Below are 23913 nucleotides of genomic sequence, written 5' to 3' on the forward strand. Positions count from 1 at the left end.
ACCAACTTACTTAACTAGCTTACATTTCTTAGGAAGCAAATTATGGGTATCCTAAATTGAAGAGGAGCCACCTCATCAAACATAATAACATGAAGGATGGTATAGTATCATGAATCTTGAACATCATTTATGAAAAGGATAGTTGGTAACCCTCCACAAAGCATAACGTCACACTAAAATGGAGGAAAGACCTCGTGTGTAGACAAACTACTGAGTCTACCTGTGTTGCCCATTCTCCCGCTTGAGATGGGTTTATGGAAAAAAATCCTATTTGGAGACTCTTAACCATTTCCACACGTGATAAAAGCATTAACACGAGACGACCTCAATGCACTACCTCTATGACCAAACTGAGTCAAACTCAATAGCACTCATCATGAAGTTACCACTGAATAGGGTATTTTTAGGTCTAACTCAATAGCACTCATCATGAAGTTACCACTGAATAGGGTATTTTTAGGTCTATTTGTGTCCTAATAATTTCCGAGAGGGAATATGAAGTGGTCTTGGCTCTAGTGATATCATTCACCACTGCTAATAGGCAAGATAAGCTTTCTAAGTTCTCCTAAATGCTATAATGGTAAACTAGATACTTAAGGGCATCTTAACGGTTTATAACTTACATTCTTGTTTTAAGGACTTTCTGGACTAATTCATGGGGTTAATCATAATCTAGGTGCACTAAAGTTCAGTTCTTTAAGCATAACTCACGATCCATGGCAATTGTGACATAATTCTAGTTCTAGTGCTCTAATCTTATCATAATTTTCTTATTCAAGTTTGTGCAAGGATTTAATGTAACGACCCTAATATTTTACCTATTTAATCTAAGGTCATTACTATACTTTGAAATGCAGAATATACATTTAATGGACCCTATTCATAAATGTTGTTCGCACTCACCTTATTATTACCTCAAAAAAAAAAAAAATACAAGGGAAAAAGGGAAACATTATTGAAAGAAAGGAAAAACAACAAAACCAAGAATGAATAGTTTATTCTACCCTAACGTTTATTATGCAAATACATTTCATCCTATTCTAACCTATACTAGAATTGGAAAAAAAAAAACAACCAACTACCCTATGCATGTGCCACGATCCTGAGATGTCCGATGCCGTCGTCGTTGTCACATGGGTGCCTTGCCCTTATCTGCAAAAGTAAAGTAGCACGAGGCTTGAGTATTTCTAGAATACTCAGTAAGTGACCCCCTATCGGGGTTATGCGACAAACACATGCAATGAAATGATGGGACCTATCGTTTCGTTTCGTTTTCCCAACGGTGTAATCCTAACAGGTAATCGTGGACGTGTACCATATACTCTACATGCAGCCCATACGTGCGAGTATGGGCTCACCAACTAGTTCGCACACCTCTGGGCCACTGTCCCTAGCCAGTGGGCATGCTCTGGGGCCCACCGGGACTCGTTAAAACTAAAACCGTCACGGCAGCGCTATGCAAGGCATAACGATCGTTGTCCTGCCATTTGGATGTATGCGTCCGTACCCTCGTGATGGGATAGGTGTATCCCCCCAAATGCCTGAACACACAATATGCATGAGGTCCCACTAGTCCTACAGTCATCATTTAATGAGCATAACCCCGCGTCACGTTTTCATGCTTGCATGTCATTCTCATTCTCATTTCGTTACATATCATACATATTCCTAGCGGGGTTATATATCATGCAATTTACCGTATTTCATGTCATGCAATTCATTCAATCACATTCCCATACTCATACAACAAGCCATAATCGTACACGGGTCACACATCGTCACATGCATTCATATCACATCCAATAAGCAGCATAAATAACATACATTCACGTTCACATGATTTCGTACTTAAGCACATTAAGCTAGCATACAATTTAATGGCACGTGCATAACCACGGGCACATGCCAACATACAGCAATTAGTGCGTAACCTACAACAGGTGAGCCACTTACTTGGTAGGCCTTAGCCAAAGTACTCCCTAGAATATAACATAAGCTCCTAGCTCCTCGTGGATGTTCTACGCTTCCGTTGGTAGTTGGTTCCTATTGGTTCATGAGTTACTTCTGTTAGTATTCCACAAATAATAATAAATTTCCAACTGGAATTTGTGAAATACGACCTTAAAATGTTCCCTTTTACCTTAAACAGGGCCGAAACCAGGTCCGGGAGGGTCGGAACGGTGTCAAACGGGCTGAAAACAGGTTTCCCGAGCCGAATAAGCCGCCGGAGCCGAGGAGCCGCCGCCGAGTCGATGAAGCCGCCTGAGCCGAGAGGAGTCGCACTGCAGACGTGACGCGTGGCACAATCAGAGAGCGACGCTTGTGCAGGTGTCTCAGGTTGAGGCGCGGGTTATCGGGTCGCTCGCGGGTCTCAAGCCGAACGCGGGTGACAGGCCGCGCGGTGATGGGCCGGCTTGCGGGCGACGAGTCGCGGGGTGATGGGTCGGCTCGCGGGTGAAGGCCGGGTGTTTGGGCTGCGGGTAACGTGGGTTCTGGGCTGACCGAAGGGATGGGGTTCGGTTTGGGTTTCCGGATCTGGATCTCGGGTCGGACTTCGTCCTCTTCGCCCGACTGCCTGGACCAAAGAGGGACACAAGTCAAGTTTTGGGTGGAGCCACGATTCGTACGCAACATGGAGCAATGCAGCTTCGTCCTTTCCGTGACAGCCTGACCCAACCCACAAACTCGAGTACTAATCCACGACACAGCGAAGCAGCCGACCCGCCGTCCAACCTGAACCGCCATCAGAAACCCAGTCAGTGATTCGCGACTGCAGATTTCTGCCCGCGCATAGCACTCGCGCGTGAGATCTGCAACTGGAATCCTCCTGGGTGCGTGGGGCGCGTGACAGGTTTGTGTAAGCTCCTTTTTAGCCCGTTCGACTTCTTTTTGTTCGATTTTTATCCCGATTCTAATTCTTACCATATTTTTATATGTATTGGGACCTAATTCGAAAAAATCGATATTTTTGGACATGCTATTTGTGTAGAAATGCTAAATGAAGGGTATCTGTCAATTATCTAAGTCACCGTACCGATTTTTAGGAAGCAATACTTGTAGGGAACGCTTGGAATACATGCATGCTAGTTTATTTACCTTAGATGGTAACTTTCCATGAATGAATTGAAGTAATGTGATTATATTGATTTTGGTTGTAATATGTGAAGCATTATGAGAATGGTCAGAGTGTTGCACTTATGCTTTAAACTTCCGCTAGATATATATATATATGTGTGTGTGTGTTTAATTCATGCTGAAAGAGATGAGAATTTGTGAACTCTGTGGCAAGTTTTTAAGCTTAGGATGCGAATAGAGCCTACGAGTAGGTAGTATAATTTTTATACTCATCCCTATTTTTCTATCTTTTTCAAGTGTTTGCTTGCAACTGATCGAGGTGAAAGAGCGTTCGAGAGCTGTCCGGTCACAAAGAGGGTCATTCAGATTGATAAATTAATATTCGAGAACTTTCTTACTCACACAGAATGAGATATTAATTAGAAATAAAATGTGATTAAGGAAAATTGATAGATGAAATATTTATTAAANCTGGAATTTGTGAAATACGACCTTAAAATGTTCCCTTTTACCTTAAACAGGGCCGAAACCAGGTCCGGGAGGGTCGGAACGGTGTCAAACGGGCTGAAAACAGGTTTCCCGAGCCGAATAAGCCGCCAGAGCCGAGGAGCCGCCGCCGAGTCGATGAAGCCGCCTGAGCCGAGAGAAGTCGCACTGCAGACGTGACGCGTGGCACAATCAGAGAGCGACGCTTGTGCAGGTGTCTCAGGTTGAGGCGCGGGTTCAGACGTGACGCGTGGCACAATCAGAGAGCGACGCTTGTGCAGGTGTCTCAGGTTGAGGCGCGGGTTATCGGGTCGCTCGCGGGTCTCGAGCCGAACGCGGGTGACAGGCCGCGCGGTGATGGGCCGGCTTGCGGGCGACGAGTCACGGGGTGATGGGTCGGCTCGGGGGTGAAGGCCGGGTGTTTGGGCTGCGGGTAACGTGGGTTCTGGGCTGACCGAAGGGATGGGGTTCGGTTTGGGTTTCCGGATCTGGATCTCGGGTCGGACTTCGTCCTCTTCGCCCGACTGCGTGGACCAAAGAGGGACACAAGTCAAGTTTTGGGTGGAGCCCCGATTCGTACGCAACATGGAGCAATGCAGCTTCGTCCTTTCCGTGACAGCCTGACCCAACCCACAAACTCGAGTACTAATCCACGACACAGCGAAGCAGCCGACCCGCCGTCCAACCTGAACCGCCATCAGAAACCCAGTCAGTGATTCGCGACTGCAGATTTCTGCCCGCGCATAGCACTCGCGCGTGAGATCTGCAACTGGAATCCTCCTGGGTGCGTGGGGCGCGTGACAGGTTTGTGTAAGCTCCTTTTTAGCCCGTTCGACTTCTTTTTGTTCGATTTTTATCCCGATTCTAATTCTTACCATATTTTTATATGTATTGGGACCTAATTCGAAAAAATCGATATTTTTGGACATGCTATTTGTGTAGAAATGCTAAATGAAGGGTATCTGTCAATTATCTAAGTCACCGTACCGATTTTTAGGAAGCAATACTTGTAGGGAACGCTTGGAATACATGCATGCTAGTGAATTTACCTTAGATGGTAACTTTCCATGAATGAATTGAAGTAATGTGATTATATTGATTTTGGTTGTAATATGTGAAGCATTATGAGAATGGTCAGAGTGTTGCACTTATGCTTTAAACTTCCGCTAGATATATATATATATGTGTGTGTGTGTTTAATTCATGCTGAAAGAGATGAGAATTTGTGAACTCTGTGGCAAGTTTTTAAGCTTAGGATGCGAATAGAGCCTACGAGTAGGTAGTATAATTTTTATACTCATCCCTATTTTTCTATCTTTTTCAAGTGTTTGCTTGCAACTGATCGAGGTGAAAGAGCGTTCGAGAGCTGTCCGGTCACAAAGAGGGTCATTCAGATTGATAAATTAATATTCGAGAACTTTCTTACTCACACAGAATGAGATATTAATTAAAAATAAAATGTGATTAAGGAAAATTGATAGATGAAATATTTATTAAAAAGTAGAAGGGACTAACCTACAAATGAATGAATGTCTTATTTTGGTGAGAGCATGTAGTTATGCTTTGGGTTATTTTAGGGTAACAAAAGGACGATGGTTATGTTGAGATGAGGTAGTTTGAGTCTGGGTTCTTGTCCATTAAAATTTAGCAATGCGCACCAAAGTATTGAACTGAATTGGTTTTAAAAGAGTGAGGCACTGAATTGCTTGGCACCAAGAAAAGATATGGGCAACAAGGGAGGATCAGAAGCTTGGGCTTTCATCAAACAAGTGGTAGCAGGACGATGGTTTAGTGTATTCGCGGGACTGATAATGATGATCGGCAACGGCACCACTTACGTGTTTCCAACATATTCCAAAGTCATAAAAACCCAATTTGATTACAGCCAAACCCAAATTAACACATTGGGATTCGCCAAAGATCTCGGGTCGAACATCGGAATTATCGCGGGGCTTCTGGCGGAGGTGACTCCGACGTGGGTTCTCTTCATAATTGGGGCATTTCAAAACTTCACCGGCTTCTTCTTGATTTGGCTCTCCATAACTGCCCGGATCGCCAAGCCAAAATTCTGGCAAATGTTCATTCTGGTTTGCTTCGGTACTAATTCTTCAAATTGGGCCAACACTGCGATTATGGTGACGAGCGTGAGAAACTTCCCCGACCGACGAGGGATCATTTTGGGTCTTCTTAAAGGGTATGTGGGTATTGGAGGTGCCATCATAAGCCAACTTTATTTAGCCATTTACGGCCACAATGATCCATCCAATCTGGTTCTTCTTTTCGCATGGCTCCCCTCTCTCCTAATCCTCATCCTTTTCCCCTCAATTCGACCAATCCGTATCCGTAAGCATCCCGATGAACTCAAAGTGTTTTACCAGTTACTTTACGTCTCAATTCTTTTGGCCATTTTCATCTTGTTTTTAACCATTGCACAAAAACAAGTGGTTTTCTCTCAAGCTGGGTACGTAGGTGGCGCATCCTTTGTGGTTTGCTTACTATGCGTACCCATTTTAATCGCATGTAGAGAAGAGTTGTTGCTCTACAAACTCAACAAAGAAACCGCTGCTCCTTCTGTCGCACTCTCCATGCTTCACCAAAACCCTCCCACCCTCCCTACCTCTGCCGACTCGGAAATCCCCGAGATTTCGCCCTCGTGTTGCCCAAACATATGGAACAAGCCTGAAAGAGGGGAGGATTTCACCATCTTGCAAGCCGTGTTCAGCAAAGATATGGCTCTTATTTGCTTAGCTACATTTTCTGGATGTGGCTCCTCTCTAGCCGCTATAGATAATCTAGGTCAAGTTGGGGAATCACTTGGCTACTCACAACGAGCCATAGGCATCCTTGTTTCATGGGTTTCCATATTCAATTTCTTCGGCCGAGTTTTCTCTGGCTTCATCTCAGAAACCCTCATGACCAAATACAAGTTACCTCGTCCTCTAACCTTTGCTTTTGCCTTTCTCATCACTTGCGTTGGCCAGCTTTTCATCGCCTACCCTTTCCCAGGCTCCCTCTACTTAGCTGCCATAATTATTGGGTTTGGATTTGGAGCTCAAAATCCAATGCTATTTGCCGTAATATCTGAGATGTTTGGTCTTAAACGTTACTCCACGCTCTTCAATTGTGGGCAATTGGCAGCCCCATTTGGGTCTTACATACTCAACGTGGATGTTGTCGGGAAGCTGTACGATATGGAAGCTTTACGTGAACGTAAGCAGATTGCGGGGAAGGGGTTAAATTGCACTGGAGCTCATTGCTTTGGTGGGTCTTTCACAGTATTGGCTGCAGCCACATTGTTTGGAGCCGTGGTTATGTTTGTGTTGGCTTACCGGACTCGAGAATTCTACAAAAGGGATGTGTATAAGAACTTTAACGAGGAGATATGGATTCCACAAACCGAAATGGAGTTCTATCGCTTGGATAACAAGAAGAACATTGAGGATTAAATTCAAACCATCAATCTTTCAAACCTCCCATGCCCACTCAATTTGAGGACACCCTTAGGGTCCTTTCGAGAGGGAAGATTCAAATCTTTGTAATCCCTAAATTTTTTAAAATTTCATTTTAATATGATTATCCATTTCATTATTAAATGTTGACCAAATATTTGTCTTTTTCTACATTATTCCAAAATATATATAAATATCTAAAACTTCTTAGATAAACTTCTAAATAGTGAGCTCATGCTCTAACTAATCTTCTTAAATTAGTGATGATGTTTTAAGATAAAACTTTCTGAGAAGACTTTTTGATGTTCAGAACCTTAAGTATAGAAAATTGATTGTTCATACATCATACAATGATGATTCATAAACTAGTAGACGTATTTTAAAAACCTTGAGGTGAATTTGGAATAGAAAAGCAAAATAAGGACAATATTAGCTAGCGGTGGGTTTGGACTATTACATTTAAAGGGATAATTCTTTTAAGAAAATCGAAGGGAAATAACTTTCGGAAAGCCAAGTTTTTCATAGTTATTTGAGCCAAGTTTTTCATAGTTAATTAAATGGTATGAACTTAATTTTTACAACTTTGATGGAGAACAAAGTTAAAATGAGTTAGGTGGAAAACATATGAAAATGGGAAGAACTTAACTTTAATGAGATGCTAAAGAACAGAACGTGATATGTGCTAGTATCATATGTCATTCTCATTCTCATTTCGTTACATATCATACATATTTCTAGCGGGGTTATATATCATGCAATTTACCGTATTTCATGTCATGCAATTCATTCAATCACATTCCCATACTCATACAACAAGCCATAATCGTACACGGGTCACACATTGTCACATGCATTCATATCACATCCAATAAGCAGCATAAATAACATACATTCACGTTCACATGATTTCGTACTTAAGCACATTAAGCTAGCATACAATTTAATGGCACGTGCATAACCACGAGCACATGCCAACATACAGCAATTAATGCGTAACCTACAACGGGTGAGCCACTTACTTGGTAGGCCTTAGCCGAAGTACTCCCTAGAATATAACATAAGCTCCTAACTCCTCGTGGATGTTCTACGCTTCCGTTGGTAGTTGGTTCCTATTGGTTCATGAGTTACTTCTGTTAGTATTCCACAAATAATAATAAATTCTCAACTGGAATTTGTGAAATATGACCTTAAAATGTTCCCTTTTACCTTAAACAGGGCCGAAACCAGGTCCGGGAGGGTCGGAATGGTGTCAAACGGGCTGGAAACAGGTTTCCCGAACCGAATAAGCTGCAGGAGCCGAGGAGCCGCCGCCGAGCCAATGAAGCCGCCTGAGCGGAGAGGAGTCGCGCTGCAGACGTGACGCGTGGCACAATCAGAGAGCGACGCGTGTGCAGGCGTCTCAGGTTGAGGCGCGGGTTAACGGGTCGCTCGGGGGTCTCGAGCCGAACGCGAGTGACGGGCCACGCGGTGATGGGCCGGATTGCAGGTGACGAGCCGCGGGGTGATGGGTCGGCTCGCGGGTGAAGGCCGGGTGTTTGGGCTGCGGGTAACGTGGGTTCTGGGCTGACCGAAGGGATGGGGTTCGGTCCGGGTTTCCGGATCTGGATCTCGGGTCGGACTTCGTCCTCTTCGCCCGACTGCCTGCGCGATTTTCCGGCGATCTCTCTCTCTCCTCGACAACGTCGTCCCGACATCCTTTTTCCCCCTTTTTTCCCCCGTTCCCGAGCTTATCCTTCACCCTAACCCCGTTTTTGGTACAGATTTCGTTGGTAAGGGCCTTGCACTCCCGGATCTGGAGAAGCTCGAAAGTCCGCCGTTCTGTCTTCCTTGCCGACGGTGTTCAGCGTACGAGATTCGTCTAAAACCTACTCCTGATGTGTGTAAAGGGTTCTGGGATTACTTTTGTGGTGTGAAATGGGGGTTTTCGACGTCGATTCGTACGGTTCGGCTTCGCCGGAGTTCCTTCGATTTTCGGTTCTCTCTCCTTTTTCCTCACCGTTTTTGTTTCTTTGCAGGTTCTTTCAAGGTTGCTGAAGATCGGGGACGTGATTTGTGGCATCCCAGCCCTCGGCCACCCTTTGTGGGTCGTGTGCGAGTGAAAACTTCGACATTCGCCGAAGTTTTCGACTCTGCCAACGACCATCATTTTTTTTTTCCGGTTCCGTTACATTTAAATTTTGAAATCCCATTTATTAGTGTTTTAACTAAAATCAAAGTTTCTAGCTTAACAAAAATCTTCTTATATAGCTTAGAACATTTAGTTCCCATCATGGAAGAATGTAGTCTTTTGACACGTATTCTTCTAACATGCAAATCAATCTACTGAATTTAGCATTCTAATTATGCACTCAAGCTATTTAAAATGATCATACTTCCCCTATTATGTACGCTTGATAGTGAAGGTGGTAAAGCGTACACTTTTTCTAGCTTTACCACCTTCACTATCAAGCGTACATGATGTATTTCATGTGTCTATGTTAAGGAAATATATTGCAGACCCTACGCACGTAATAGACTACAAACCTCTCCAAATCGAGGAAGATTTAAGTTATCAGGAGAAACCGATTAAAATCCTAGCTCGAGAAGTGAAAGCCTTACGTAATAGATGTTAGGGTCGCACAACAACGCACACACTCAATCTAGATGAACACAAAGAACAGGATAGAGAAAATTGCAAGGAGAACTCTAGCTAAAAGAATTTGTATTGATGAATATGTATAAGAGAGAATACAGAGAATAGAAAAAGTACATTTTCAAAACTCTACGGGACGGGATATATATATAGTTCAGTTTACCATATATAGCTTTACCAGATTTAACCATCTACTATATATAGCTATTTACTATATATAGCTTTACCAGATTTAACCATATACTATATATAACTATTTATCATATATAGCTTTACCGGATATAGCTTTACCAAATATAGCTTTACCGCATATAGCCGTTGACTAAGCTATAAATAATAGAGCAGACTTCATAACCTAACAATTCTTCCACTTGGAGACTGATCCAGTCAACCAAGAATTTCATTCTCAAACGATCACTCCACTATACCAATTTAGGCTTTGATAACCTTAATTTTCCAACATCAACACATTTTGTCAACATGTCTACTGGATTCTTTGACCCTCTATCTTCTCCAAACACATATCGCTTTCTTCCACTAACCTGCGAGTGAAATGGTATCGCCTTCTAATGTGTTTTGTCCTTCAATGATAGACTGGGTTTTTCACCAACTTTATGGCACTCTGACTATCTGTATAAAGGATCTTCTTGCACTGCTTCCTGCCTAATTCTTCTAGATAGTCTGTCATATCATCTCCTTTCCAGCTTCAGCTATTGCCACGTACTCGGCTTCAGTAGATGAAAGGGCAACGCATTTCTGAAGCTTGGACATCCAACTCACTGCTGTTCCATCTATAGTGTAGATATATCCATATGTGCTCTTGCTAGAGGCTACATCTCCACTCAGATCAACATCCACAAAACCTTGCAGAACTACTTTGCCATTTGCCATAACAAAGTGAAGTATTGGATGTACCTCTCAGATATCTCAGAAGCCACTTCACAGCTTCCCAATGTTCTTTCCCTAGATTTCCCATGTACTTGCTAACAACTCCCACTGCATGTGTTATGTCAAGTCTAGTGCAGACCATAGCATACATCAAACTCCCAACTGCGGAAGCATACAGAACTGATGCCATGTGCTCACGTTCCTCAACTGTCTTGGGAGATTGCCCTTTTGACAATTTAATATGATTTGCCAAGGGGGTAATCCTAGGTTTAGCGTCATTCATCTTGAATTTGGACAAAACCTTCTCAATGTACTGCTCTTGGGATAGATTTAATGTGCCAGTAGATCTATCTCGAGAAATCCTCATCCCAAGAATTTGCTTCGCTGCACCCAAATCTTTCATCTCAAATACTGAAGACAAGCTTGCCTTCAAGTGGTTTATCTCCCTCATACATGATCCAGCAATTAGTATATCATCCACATACAGGAGTAGAAACACATAAGAATCAGTGTATTTCTTGAGGTAGCAACACTGATCCTTTTCACTCCTGTGGAAACCACTCTTGCACATGAAGAAGTCAAACTTCTTGTACCATTGTCTCGGTGCTTGTTTCAATCCATACAAGCTCTTATTGAGCTTACACACCATGTGCTCCTTGTTGGGAGAGAATTCATAGAATGTGTATAGAGAAATTAGGTTCATGAGTATTTTTTTAAACTTAATACCAACGATAAAAGATGTTTTTCGCTTTCAAAAGAGTTTAAAGGTTTTTTTTTTTTTTTTAATAAATGTATTTTTTTAAAAAAAGTTGGAGGATGTTGATAAAATTCTCAAAAAAAACTCAAATCATTTATCAAAGTTATTTTTTAAACCAGAAGTTCAATCATATTTTAAAAACAAAATAGTGATGGTTTCTATCTAAAATTAACCGATATTTTTTAATTTTTTTTGAGTGTATGAATATAATTGAAACTTTCCAAAGTTAACGTTATCTTTTTTCTACAAAGTGCAAATATTTTTATTAATTTAGCCAAGTAATATATGTATACGATTGATATTTTCAATATAAAGTACAGTGCAAACTTCAATGGTATTTTTATTAATTTAACCAAGTAATATATGTATACAATTGATATTTTCCATATGAAGTAAATCAATGCCACTCAAATTGGCATTGAAGACAAGTTGAGACATAAGCAAGACATCAGGATAAACATGAATGATAAAGATAGGCTTGTTGAACGGCCGGGTAGGACCCCGGGCCTTAACCTCAAAAGTCGGGATTTTGGAAGGAATTTGGTCATGCAGTTCGGGAGTTAAGTCCGTCCATATGAAATATGAATGCTCGTCAAGTTTGGTGTCAATCAGACACCGGACGGACAATGCACGACACCGTATGACCGTTCACCAAAACCATGCCTACACCTAATAAAATAAAAATGGCTCAAAATGTACTATAGGGGTACCATGGTGTTAGCTCTCCACCACCCCTTGGCCCTATGGCCTAGGTGAGCTACCCTGTGGCACATACGTGTGTCATAGTATGGGCGAGCGTGCTGAGATGAGTGTCTCGGGCGACTTCCTTTGAAATGGTTTTTTGAAGGACAGCACCGGACGGCACGGGTGTGCCGGTATTGCGCCCTAGCCCGCGTGTTGGAGGTTGCTACATACACCCGCTATCCGGTACGGTATCCATTAATGACTCGGCATGGGCACGGGGGGCCTATGCCTCGATGCAACCTGGATGGATGGATGTTCGGAAAGTCCCGATCAGATGAACGACATGCGGGCCCATTCTCGATGACATAACCGAGCAAGTTATGATGGCCGACGACATCCCGAGTCTCGGGATGGCGTCAAGACATATGGACCCTATTGATGGGGATCGAGATGGTAAGATGAGATGCGACATTGCATTGAGAGATCTTGCCCGAGCAGAGGCAAGGTTGAGCCGAATGACTTGGCTCAGCGTAGAGGCAAGTCGGATGTGTCGCAGACGATTGAACATGCATGCGCAGGCAGCGTGTGTGGTTGAACAAGTTTGGATTCCGCACAAGCAATGTTTGATTAGCGAAGACAAACCTCGCCTAAGGTTCCGACGAAGCCACAAAGCCGGGGCGAAAAATATATATGGGGCTTAATTCCCCTTAAGACTAGTCGTGAGCGTGTCAAGATAACGACGCCACACGGTAAAAAATGTAGGACCCTAAATCAATGATGTATCATTAGTGCATACGAGTAATATATCAGTAGTATATCAACACTCATTCAAAAAGGTTATTTTAAGCATAACATTATGTATCAATAGTATATCAAACGATCACTTATCCAAAATTTATTTTTAAGTATAAAACATTAATGTATAAATAATATATCTCTGTCACTAATATATTTATTATTGATATATTCTCTATTTTTCTCGGTGTTCTTCATCTCGATCCAATCTCTATCGAATGTATGAGTTGTGAGATTCTAAGACTATTTTGTTAAGTTTGGTTAGCTGTAGTTGTTGTGATATGATTGAACGACAATTCTCCAACGTTAAATTATACAAATGTCAGATGAGATAGGTATTTGTTACACAAACTGAAGAACTGAATTCCTTTTATTAACCCTCCAAATTAAACACAATTCTCACTTCCAATCTTCTTCGCAGGTCTCCTCTTCCATTACTAACCATTCTTTGTAGCAATGGCCGACAACTCTTTACCAGAAAGCTGGCGTTTTATCAAACAAGTCGTAGAAGGACGATGGTTCGCGGTATTCGCCTCCTTTCTCATCATGATCGGCGCTGGTTCAACCTACATTTTTGGAACATACTCGAAAGCAATAAAGTCGCAATTTGATTACAATCAAACACAAATCAACACATTAGGATTTGCCAAAGATCTCGGCTCAAACTTCGGAGTTTTCGCTGGCCTTCTCGGCGAAGTTGCTCCACCATGGGTTCTATTCCTCGTCGGCTCAGCTCTCAACTTCTGGAGCTACTTCATGATTTGGCTCTCCATCACCGGCCGTATCTCCAAACCCCCGTTTTGGGAAATGTTCGTTTTCATCTGCGTAGCTGCGAATTCACAAAATTTCGCCAACACCGCCATTTTGGTCACGAGCGTTCGAAACTTCCCGGACCGACGAGGCATCATTCTTGGGCTTCTCAAGGGTTTCGTTGGGTTCGGAGGTGCTATTTTGACTCAATTCTATTTAGCTCTTTACGGCCATGATAACCCAACCAATTTGGTGCTTCTTCTCTCTTGGCTACCAACCGTTGCGTCTATGTTGTTTTTTCTCTCAATTCGACCAATCAAAGTCCGTAAAGATCCAGATGAGCTTAGAGTTCTTTACCATTTGCTTTATGTGTCCATAATTTTGGCGCTGTTTCTCTTATTCTTAACCATAACCCAAAAACAAACAGTGTTTACTCAAGAAGCTTACATGAGCGGCGCCACCGTGATCATCGGCTTATTGCTTATCCCTCTTTTGATAGCCATTAGAGAAGAGTTCATGCTCTTCAAACTCAACAAACAAACCCTAAATAACAATCCTACCGTCCCCATTTTAATGCCGGAGCACGAGCCTTCCCCCAAAGCCCCACCCACAATACAGCAAATTCCCGAAGCTTCAACCTCGTGTTTCTCAATGACATTCAAAAAGCCACAAAGAGGTGAAGATTTCACCATTTTACAAGCTTTATTCAGCAAAGACATGGCGCTTGTTTTCATAGCCACACTTACTGCCTGTGGCGCATCAATTGCAGCCATTGATAACTTAGGTCAGGTTGGTGAATCACTTGGCTATCCATATCAAACAATAAGCATATTCGTTTCGTGGGTTTCGATATTCAATTTCTTCGGTCGGGTCTTCTCCGGTTTCATCTCGGAAGCGCTTATGACCAAATACAAATTACCCCGACCTCTCATGTTCGCTTTTTCCCATCTTTTAACTTGCATTGGCATTCTCTTTATTGCCTTCCCATATAAGGGTTCCGTTTATGCAGCGTCCTTGATCATTGGGTTCGGGTTTGGAGCGCAAGTTCCAATGTTGTTCGCCATAATCTCGGAACTATTCGGCCTCAAATATTATTCGACAATCTTCAATTGTGGGCAATTGGCTGTCCCAATTGGATCTTACATACTGAACGTTGATGTAATTGGGAAGTTGTATGACATTGAAGCAGCAAAGCTTGGTGGGGTTAAGAATGGGAAGGGGCTAACTTGCACGGGCACTCATTGCTTTAGTGGGTCTTTCTTGATTTTGGCTGTGGTGGTATTGTTCGGGGCGGTGGCTTCGCTTGTGTTGGCTTATAGGACTCGAGACTTTTACAAAGGCGACGTTTATAACAGGTATAGAGAGGACATGTGGATTCCTCAATCGGATATGGAATTCTATTGTATAGATGACAGGAAGAAAGGTGATGACAATTTAGCACGGATGGATATGCCGCCCAAGTATAATTTTCTCAAGTCTTAATGTAGTTATTGTGTCGCCAAATCTTGTCAAGTATTGTATTCTTTGCCTCAAACATTTTATTTGGGCACATAATTGAAATTGATATATGATTTATCGAATGAAGTTCTAGTTGAACACAACTCTTTGTCAGAAACACTCGCACTCTTTATTCATACCATAGAGATAAAATTGAATGTACCAATCTATACTGACGAGTAAGTAGTTTCAAATAAAAATGACAAAAGAAGCTTGATAGACGACAATATCTTATAGTATGCTATAAATATTAAAAGCGGTAGTGTTTGAAAGAAAATTTTGTCACTACGAAGTATGTAAATATGAAATTAAAATATAAGTATGAAATATATATATATATATATATATATATATAAATCTAATACCATAAAAGTTGAACCATTGTATACTTTAAATAATTTGTGAACGACACAAATGACTTTAGAGTGGAAATTGAGCTTTAGAAGTAGTGAGACGTAAAAACCTCTCTTTCTTAACACTAATTGGAAAGTTTTAAATCTAGTGGGAGAAATCTAAGCACCAAAGTAGGAGGTAATTTAAAATTATTGAACTAGTTTGGATGAGGCATTAGATCAGAATGTATGGAGTTAGGATTACCACATGAGATTGTCAAGATGTCTTGACTTTAGAAATCCATGATTTAAGATGGATTTGGGTGGAGGATCTATGAGGATTACAAATGTGGAAATTGTTTATAAATTAACTAGAAGTTCTATAGTAATCTTCCCGAGACCTCTACACAAATACTTTACAAAGCTCGGCATAAACCAACTTTTATAGAAAATTAACAATAGATTTTTTTCTAGCAATGTCAAAATGTTTCAAAGATCATATTGTAGTGAAAGTTTCGAGATTCTTATTTGAAGTTGGATTTTTAAAAATCATAACTTTGCTTTATTACATGTAATGATGTTCATTATAGGAACGTAGTAGCACTTTTAGGAGCGTCCTTCTAAATATTACAAAAGAGTTGGAAAAAACAACCCTCTAGTTGTGATGCTTTTTCGTATAGTTACGAGAAGGAAATTTTTTTATAAAAATGAGGTATAGAGAATTTAACTTGGAAGACAATGTAACGCATGAAATAGATTAAACTATTGGTCTAATCGATGGAAGGAAGCAAGTCATCGAGTGTAACATTCCGTTGTTAAAAATAAATTGCATCAGTCGTCGGAACGCCCATATACAATTGACGGTGGCATCGCATAGTTCATTTCATGTTTTTAAATTTATTTCATTATCATTTTCAATTTCATTTTTGGATTATGTTTTGAACACGTAAGACCATGGCGGTGTTTTCCTTGATGAAGAATATTTATGTTTGAAATTTTTTGCATAAAAATATGATGTTTAAGAGTTATATTTCGCATATAAGCTTAGAATGGTATGATAGTAGCAACTTTATGCAAGTAGAAATTTAGGGTCGTTACATCGAGAAAGTTGAGATTAAGGTTGAGATAAATATTTAAAGCTTTCCAACCTAAGAATCCATAGAAATGTTGATTTCTATGAAGTGATTGAACCATGAACCTACTAAAAGGACTATGTTGCTCATGAAATTTTAGTTGAAGGTTCAATCTGGCATGATAAAGTTAGGTACAAATTTGGTGATCATTAGACCATCTTAAGGGGCAAAACCAAGGGTAGGTGTAAAATGACTAAAATGTTCCTGTAATTATGTATTATTGGTTTATGATTAAAGTGACCTCTAAAGGACATGAAATTTGATGAGGAGCCTTATTTCAAGTTTTAAAAGGACTAAACAGAGTTACAAGACCGTTGAGATATGCAAAATACCCCTATGAGAATTCTAAGATGTTTTCAAGACTCTAAAAGACTCAAAATACTATGGGAGATCATTTATGATATTAATGGTAAGTATGTAAGATCTTAAGGGGAATAGGACAACTTTGGAATAGAACCAAGAGAAAACGTATATAACTACCTCTCAAGACACTTTATAAGAAATCAAGGTTTTTATTAACACAAAATGACAAGTGCTTATGAAAGAATTATGCATGCAAATAAATTTTTATGAATCATATGGATTAGGGTGTACTTATTAAGAATTTTTCTTAGAATGAGAACCCAAGATATCCTAAAGGCCTCTCGATGAGAAGTGCAACATGGTCCTATGACATAAACTACGTCGCAAGGAACACATGAAGCCCTAGGAGTAGGTACTCAGACTATGTCGCAAGGAACTCATGAAGCCTTGGACATAGGTACGCAGATTGTTAGGATCGCACAACAACGTACACACTCGATCTAGATGAACACAAAGAACATGATAGAGAAAATGCAAGGAGAACTCTAGCTAAAGGATTTGTATGGATGACTACAAATATGTATAGTGATGTACGGTCAGAGAAATTAGTTTTTAAAGCTCTGTTATATATATATATGGTTCAGTATACTATATATATAGTTTTACCAGATATAACCATCTACTATATATAAACTATTTATTATATATATAGCTTTATTAGATATAGCTTTATACTCTATATAGCTATGACAATTTAATTTAGATGTCATTTATCCCATATAGTTTTATATGTCATTTACCATATATAGCTTTACTATGTATAACCGTTTACTAAGCTATAAATACGCAGCAGACTCCGTTACAGATTGTATCGCATGAAATGCAAGAAGTCATGGATGCAAGTATTAAACTATGCTACAGGCAACGCATGAAGCCTCAAACATTGGTCAGCATTGAATTGTTAACTGAACATAGGACCCCACATGTCTCTTAGGGGGAGTGTCCAAGGGATAAGAACTCAAAACTCCGGAATAAGATCTTCACTTGTTACAAATTATCGAAGACAAGTTTCTCATTGCAAGCATGCTTATTTTTTTAGAAATCGTTTTCCAAGAATTGTGCTTTTTCTACTTTCATTTAAATTATTCTTTCGGTGAAAAACTTGTTACAAAGTCATCTGTTACTAAATCACGACGTGGATCGAGAAGTCTGAGCTCTAATCTCGAAGTAGAAAAATTCTATGGAACCAATAATATGAGATCCCACATCGATTGGGGAGTAGAACGTAACACCCTTTATAAGGGTGTGGAAACCTCTTTCAAAACAGAAAGCCCAAAGAGGACAATATCTGCTAGCAGAGGGCTTGAGCCGTTACATTCACAATTCTAATATAATTTAACTTGAATTTATGAAAAATAGGGCATATACTAACCTTAATTACCTTAATTATGGTCAAAATCATTTTCGGGATTGTTGGAACGGTGGAAATTGGTCAAAACATCCTTTATCGAGTTGAGGGTTAGGTTTTTGAGCTTTCGAGTCGAAGCCATGTAAGCCAAAGGAATTTCTGGCTTCAGGTGCGCCACGTGGCACCACCAGATGCTTACGTGAGTGTAGGTCGAGGCGTTACATGTGGGTTGATCCATTCGCCTGACTGGGTTTCGGTTGCGACATTGCATATCTGGCTTGCAAACACGAGTATTGGGCCAAGCGTGCAGGGTTGGATCGAATGGGTTTTTGGGTTGTAGGTTTGAGTATTCGATCCAAATCCGACTTGCTATCTCAACGAAAATTTTATCTATTGACAAAAACAGAAGCAGCGAACTATGGCACTATCTTCGTGTGAAGCCAAGTTCATTTCAACAACTGTGGTATTGTGTCAAGCATAATGACCGAGAAATTTGTTGAGCAAAGTGAGTAGAAGTAAACTAAAGCAACTCTCTGTGTCGATAACAAATCTGGATTGCACTTATGAAGAATCTGATATTTCATGGACACAGTAAACACATTGACGTTCACTTCCACTTCATCTCTGAGTGTGAGTTAATAAACTTGAAAAGATCTATCCCCTCAAGTTTTTACTTCGCTTCTTTTACTTGTTTCAACATATTTCGATTCTGGGTCAAATCCAATAGAGAAAAGATAAAATTGTTGTGGGGAGCACCTGTGTATACTCTAACCAAGACCCTAACAAAGGTTAAATTTGTAGAGATGAAAGAGTTGTGGGGAGTGAAGAATCTCGAACAAAACCAAATTTACGAGAGAGATTGAGAACTAATAAACATGACTTAGTAGAATAAATGAGAGAGTTGTGGGGAGTGAAGAATCTCGAACAAAGTCAAGTTTACGAGGGAGATTGAGACTAATAAACATGACATAATAGAATAAGTTACTAACTTTTGGACTAAGTTGAGTAGAATGGTTAGTATTCTAGTAGAATAAGTGAGCAAAATTTAGAGAATTGTTAATGGTTGCAAAATTGTGACAAGTTTAGTGCTTCTAATTATTGTTAGCGCTTCTTAGCTTGAGGAGAAAGTTTAAGAAACTAGTCAGTGTTTTCTCCACTCTAAATACTCATTCGATGTTTGTTCTTTTCACAACAACAAAAAATTGAAAATCATAACAGCTTAAGGTTCCTCTATTTAAAAGTTTTTCCCTTCAAGTTGTTCTTCCTACTTCAACAATTATTTGGATCGTGGGCATCTAACATCCAAATCAACACCTTAGAATTTGCCAAAGATCTCGGCTCCAACTTTGAAATTTTCGCCAGCCTTCTCAACCAAGTGGCTCCGTGTGTGTTCTATTCCTTGCGGCTCAACTCTCAACTTCTGAAGCTACTTCATGATTTGGCTCTCCATCACCAGCAGTATCGCCAAGCCCCAACCTCAAGGTAGATGGATGATACTATTTGGCATTGGTTTTGTCATATATAATTTTTAGTTCTCCCTACTTTTAATGAAAAAAAATTACATCTTTCATGAAATTATGTTGCTGTAAACATATTTATAAAGATATAGATGGAAGGGGAAAGAAATAGAATGTTAAGAGAGTTGAAAATGTATGGATGACACCAAGAACGGCAAATGATGTTATGGAAGGGTAGGTTGTTGGGGGTTTATTTATTTTTATCCTTCTTGTCCAACTTCACCTGAAAAGCTCATTGTTGACGGGGTGTAGGAGAGGAAGTTGCTGTTTGGTTCAGCTTACAAAACCATTTTCCATCATTAAACTCTACCTATGTTGCGCTAGCTAAGATGTTTGGTACATAGATGGAATTGAATTTCCTTTATAGGGCACAAAATTGGGACCCATAATCTCATTCCCAACTTTTCATTATTTATTCCTCGTTCTCGTACTCATTTTCAGCCAACGTCAACTCATCTTATTCCTAAGTAATAATCAATTTATAGCTCTTATTAATCCAGTAAGTGACCATGGGCGACAACCGTGGAACAGAAAATGGGCTATTTGTGAAACAAGTGGTTGAAGGACAATGGTTTTTAGTGTTCACCTCTTTTCCGATCATGATCGGCTGCGGTTCACCTAACTTGTTCGGAACATACTCCAAACTCTTCAAAACAAAATTTGACTACAATCAAACCCAATTTAATACCTTGGGATTCGCTAAAGATCTAGGCTCCCTCAGAGTTTTTGCCGGACTTTTCACCGAGGTAGCTCTGCCATGGATGCTTTTCCTCGTGGGTTTACCCTCCAATTTCTTCAGCTACTTTTCTAACTACTTCCCAAAACTTCATTTATGGCTAATGTTTGTTTACATCTATCTTACTTCTAATTCACAGAACTTCCCCAACACCCCTGTTATGGTCACCAGCGTCAGAAATTTTCCTGATCAACGCGGTATCATTTTGGGCCTTCTCAAGGGTTCCGTTGGCCTTGGTAGGGCCATCCTAACTCAAATTAATTTAGCAATTTACGGCAACCAAAATTCTATCGATCTTCTCCTCCTTCTTTCATGGCTACCCTCCATGGTATGTTTCTTGTGTTTTCTTTCAATTCGGACAATCAAAGCTCGGAAGCATCCACAGGAGCTCAAAGTGTTCTACCACTTGCTTTACGTGTCCATAGCGATAGCGGTGTTCCTCTTATTTCTCACCATAACCCAGAGAAACATTGTTTTCTCTCAGGCTGACTATGCCAGTGGTGTCGTGGTCATCGTCGTCTTAATTTGTCTGCCTCTTCTGATAGCTATTAAAGAAGAACTTTTTCTCTTCAAACTCGGTAAACAAACCATGAATCCTTCCGTTGTTGTTTCGCTTCCCTGCGAGCAACTTGAGGAAATTTCAAAAATTTCTTTGCCGAGTGTCTCAAATGTATGTAAGAAGCCGCAAAGAGGAGAAGATTACAGCATCTTGCAAGCTCTTCTAAGCAAAGATATGGCTCTTATTTTCATAGCAACAGTGTCTGCATGTGGGTCGTCCGTTGCAGTCATTGACAATCTTGGGCAGATCGCCGAGTCACTTAAATATCCAAATCATTCAATAAGTATTTTGGTTTCATGGATTTCCATATTCAATTTCTTTGGTCGGGTCTTCTCCGGTTTCATCTCTGAAACCCTTATGACCAAATACAAATTACCTCGTCCTTTCATGTTCGGTCTTACCCAACTTTTCACCTGCACTGGCTTGCTCTCCATCGCATTCCCTTATATAAATTCAGTCTATGTAGCTTCGTTGATCATTGGGTTTGGCCTTGGAGCCCAAACTCCATTGATATTCGCCATAATATCTGATCTCTTCGGTCGACACTACTCAACTGTGGGCAACTGGCTGTCCCACTTGGATCTTATATAATGAACGTGGAAGTATAGGGAGGTTTTACGATGCCGAAGCCACTGAAATTGGAAATGTGAAGAACGGGAAGGGCCTAACTTGCACGGGAACTCATTGCTTTAGTGAATAGTTCATGATATTGACTGCAGTGACTTTATTTGGAGCGATGGATTCGTTTGTGCTAGCTTATAGAACTCGAGACTTTTACAAAGGCGATGTATATAAGAAATACAGAGATGACATAGAGGCTACGCAGTCTAACGTGAAATTAAATTCTTTGGATGATAAGAACCAGGAACAAAAAAAGAAAACAGTTGACCAAAGTAAATAAGAGAAACTAATCAACAAAAACATACCTATTTAGACATTCTACTTACCTTTTAACCTTTTGATTTTGTATTGCAGATGTTTTATTCTTTTAATGTTTTATTCTTTTGAAATAATTGCTTCAAAACGTGACAATTTATAAATATATTCTCAAGGACAGTTGCATTACTAGTAAATATATCGCTGATATGGAAGAAGGGAGTTTGAAATTTAATGCTTTTTGAAATATTAGTGTTTGATAATCGAATATCAACTCGTTTTATTTCAGACATACTTTTCGCTTGATAAGCCAACAATATCTATAATAACTCTCTTTTTTAGATATACAAAATACAAAGTATCTCTTGACTTGAAATGAAAATCGACTCATAATTTCTATAATTTAAAAAAAAAATTGATCAAATAGATTTGATATAATTCAACAAAAATTTACATAAAAGAGATAGCCAAAATAATTAACAAACATATCAAAAATCAAGTATACATTCAAAACATAAAAAGTCTAAATCATGACTTAGATCGATGTTCAACTCTGACTCGTTTTCTAAAACTTCAAATCAAAAGTGGTAAGAGGACTAACAAATAGATATCGAATAAACATTTTTAAAAAATATATAAACAAATATATTTACGATTCAAATGTACCATTTGAGATTTAACCTAAGAAAAATTGGTAACAATGAAATAGGATACAAAACCAAATACAAACTAAAATACCAAAAAGACTGACGCCCTAGGAGGACCCTCCTTCACGGCCGCATAAATCTCGAAGGCTTTGCACCTCGACCAATAGGTCGGCTACCAACTGAAAAAAAAATTATATCTTGTGAATATAAATAAACTCATAAGTGACCTACTTATATGCTCTTAATTGCATCTATGACTTAGTTAGCTACCACATGTTTTAGTCTAGATTCTAAAAAATTCATACCTAAATTGTACAACAACCTAAGCTTTTAGGAGTTCCTGAATTACCCAAGGCAGTTTTCATGCCTATCATAAACCTAAATTTGGGTTTATAGGTAGTTGACATAACCTGGTGTGGTAGGATCTCTAGAATGACCTAATTGAGTTTTGGAGTTAACTAATTTTTTTTATCATCTTACTTAATTAGCTTACATTGTGTATGAAGTGAATCATCGGTATCCTAAATTGAAGAAGAGCAACCTCATCAAGCATAATAAAATGAAGGATGATATGGTATCATGAATCTTGAACATCATTCGTAAAAGGTTAGCGAGTAACCCTCCACAAATCATAACATCACTCTGAAATGGTGGAGCGACCTCGTGTGCAGGCCAAGTACTGAGTTTACCTACGTTGTTCTTTGTCCCACTTGAGATGGATTTATGGAACAAAAGCCTGTTTAGAGATTATTAATCATTTTCAAACATGATAAGGGCATTAGCACGAAACAACCTCAATACACTATCTTATATGAACAAAATGAGTCAAACTCAACGGCACTAATCCAGAAGCTACCACTTCGCAAGGCATTTTAAGGTCTATTTATGTCTCTAATAGAATTAATAATGTGCCAGAGGGGATAAGAAATGTATCCTTTCTAGTGATATCATTCATGATTGCTAATAGACATGGTAATCTATCCAAATTCTCTTAAATGCTATAATCGTAAACTAGGTACTTAAGAAGCATCTTAACGGGTTATAGCTTACCTTTTTTGTTTTGGAGACTTGTTGGACTAACTCCTGGGGTTAATCATAACCTGTTCATTTCTTTGACCATGAATCCATGAGTACTTGGTTCATATGTTCTGACATGATTATTGTGACATTACTTTAGTTCTAGTTCCCTTATTTTATCATAGTTCTCTTGTTTAAGCTTGTACAAGGATATAAATCTTGAAATCTCCAAATTATTAGTGCTTTAACTCAATTTAGAGTTTCTAGCCTAGCAAAATTTTCTTAGGTAGTTTGGAACCTTTAGTTCTCATATTACAGTGGAATGTAGTCTTTTCACACGTAACATACAAATCAATCCTGATTTAAGGATTA

The 23913-nt window shown here is 39.7% G+C and overlaps 3 protein-coding genes across 3 annotated transcripts; all 3 read left to right on the forward strand.

Moving 5' to 3' along the window:
* The first annotated feature begins 5285 nt into the window (after positions 1–5285).
* Positions 5286–7007, forward strand: LOC111464776 (protein NUCLEAR FUSION DEFECTIVE 4-like). Its single transcript, XM_023109007.1, has one exon. It carries the CDS (start codon positions 5286–5288, stop codon positions 7005–7007), a length of 1722 nt encoding a protein of 573 aa, XP_022964775.1.
* A 6215-nt stretch (positions 7008–13222) lies between these two features.
* On the forward strand, positions 13223–14998 carry LOC111464777. Its single transcript, XM_023109009.1, has one exon. It carries the CDS (start codon positions 13223–13225, stop codon positions 14996–14998), a length of 1776 nt encoding a protein of 591 aa, XP_022964777.1.
* Positions 14999–20215: 5217 nt separating this feature from the next.
* LOC111464778 lies at positions 20216–21592 on the forward strand. The gene has a single exon (XM_023109010.1). It carries the CDS (start codon positions 20216–20218, stop codon positions 21590–21592), a length of 1377 nt encoding a protein of 458 aa, XP_022964778.1.
* The last annotated feature ends 2321 nt before the right edge of the window (positions 21593–23913 follow it).

Source organism: Cucurbita moschata, unplaced genomic scaffold (genome assembly GCF_002738365.1).
Source record: "Cucurbita moschata cultivar Rifu unplaced genomic scaffold, Cmos_1.0 Cmo_Scf00031, whole genome shotgun sequence".
In the NCBI taxonomy this organism is placed as follows: domain Eukaryota; kingdom Viridiplantae; phylum Streptophyta; class Magnoliopsida; order Cucurbitales; family Cucurbitaceae; genus Cucurbita; species Cucurbita moschata.

What these genes read in the sequence shown, in the direction of transcription:
- LOC111464776 (XM_023109007.1), top strand. Translation starts at nt 5,286, where the DNA reads ATGGGCAACAAGGGAGGATCAGAAGCTTGGGCTTTCATCAAACAAGTG.
- LOC111464777 (XM_023109009.1), top strand. Translation starts at nt 13,223, where the DNA reads ATGGCCGACAACTCTTTACCAGAAAGCTGGCGTTTTATCAAACAAGTC.
- LOC111464778 (XM_023109010.1), top strand. Translation starts at nt 20,216, where the DNA reads ATGGGCGACAACCGTGGAACAGAAAATGGGCTATTTGTGAAACAAGTG.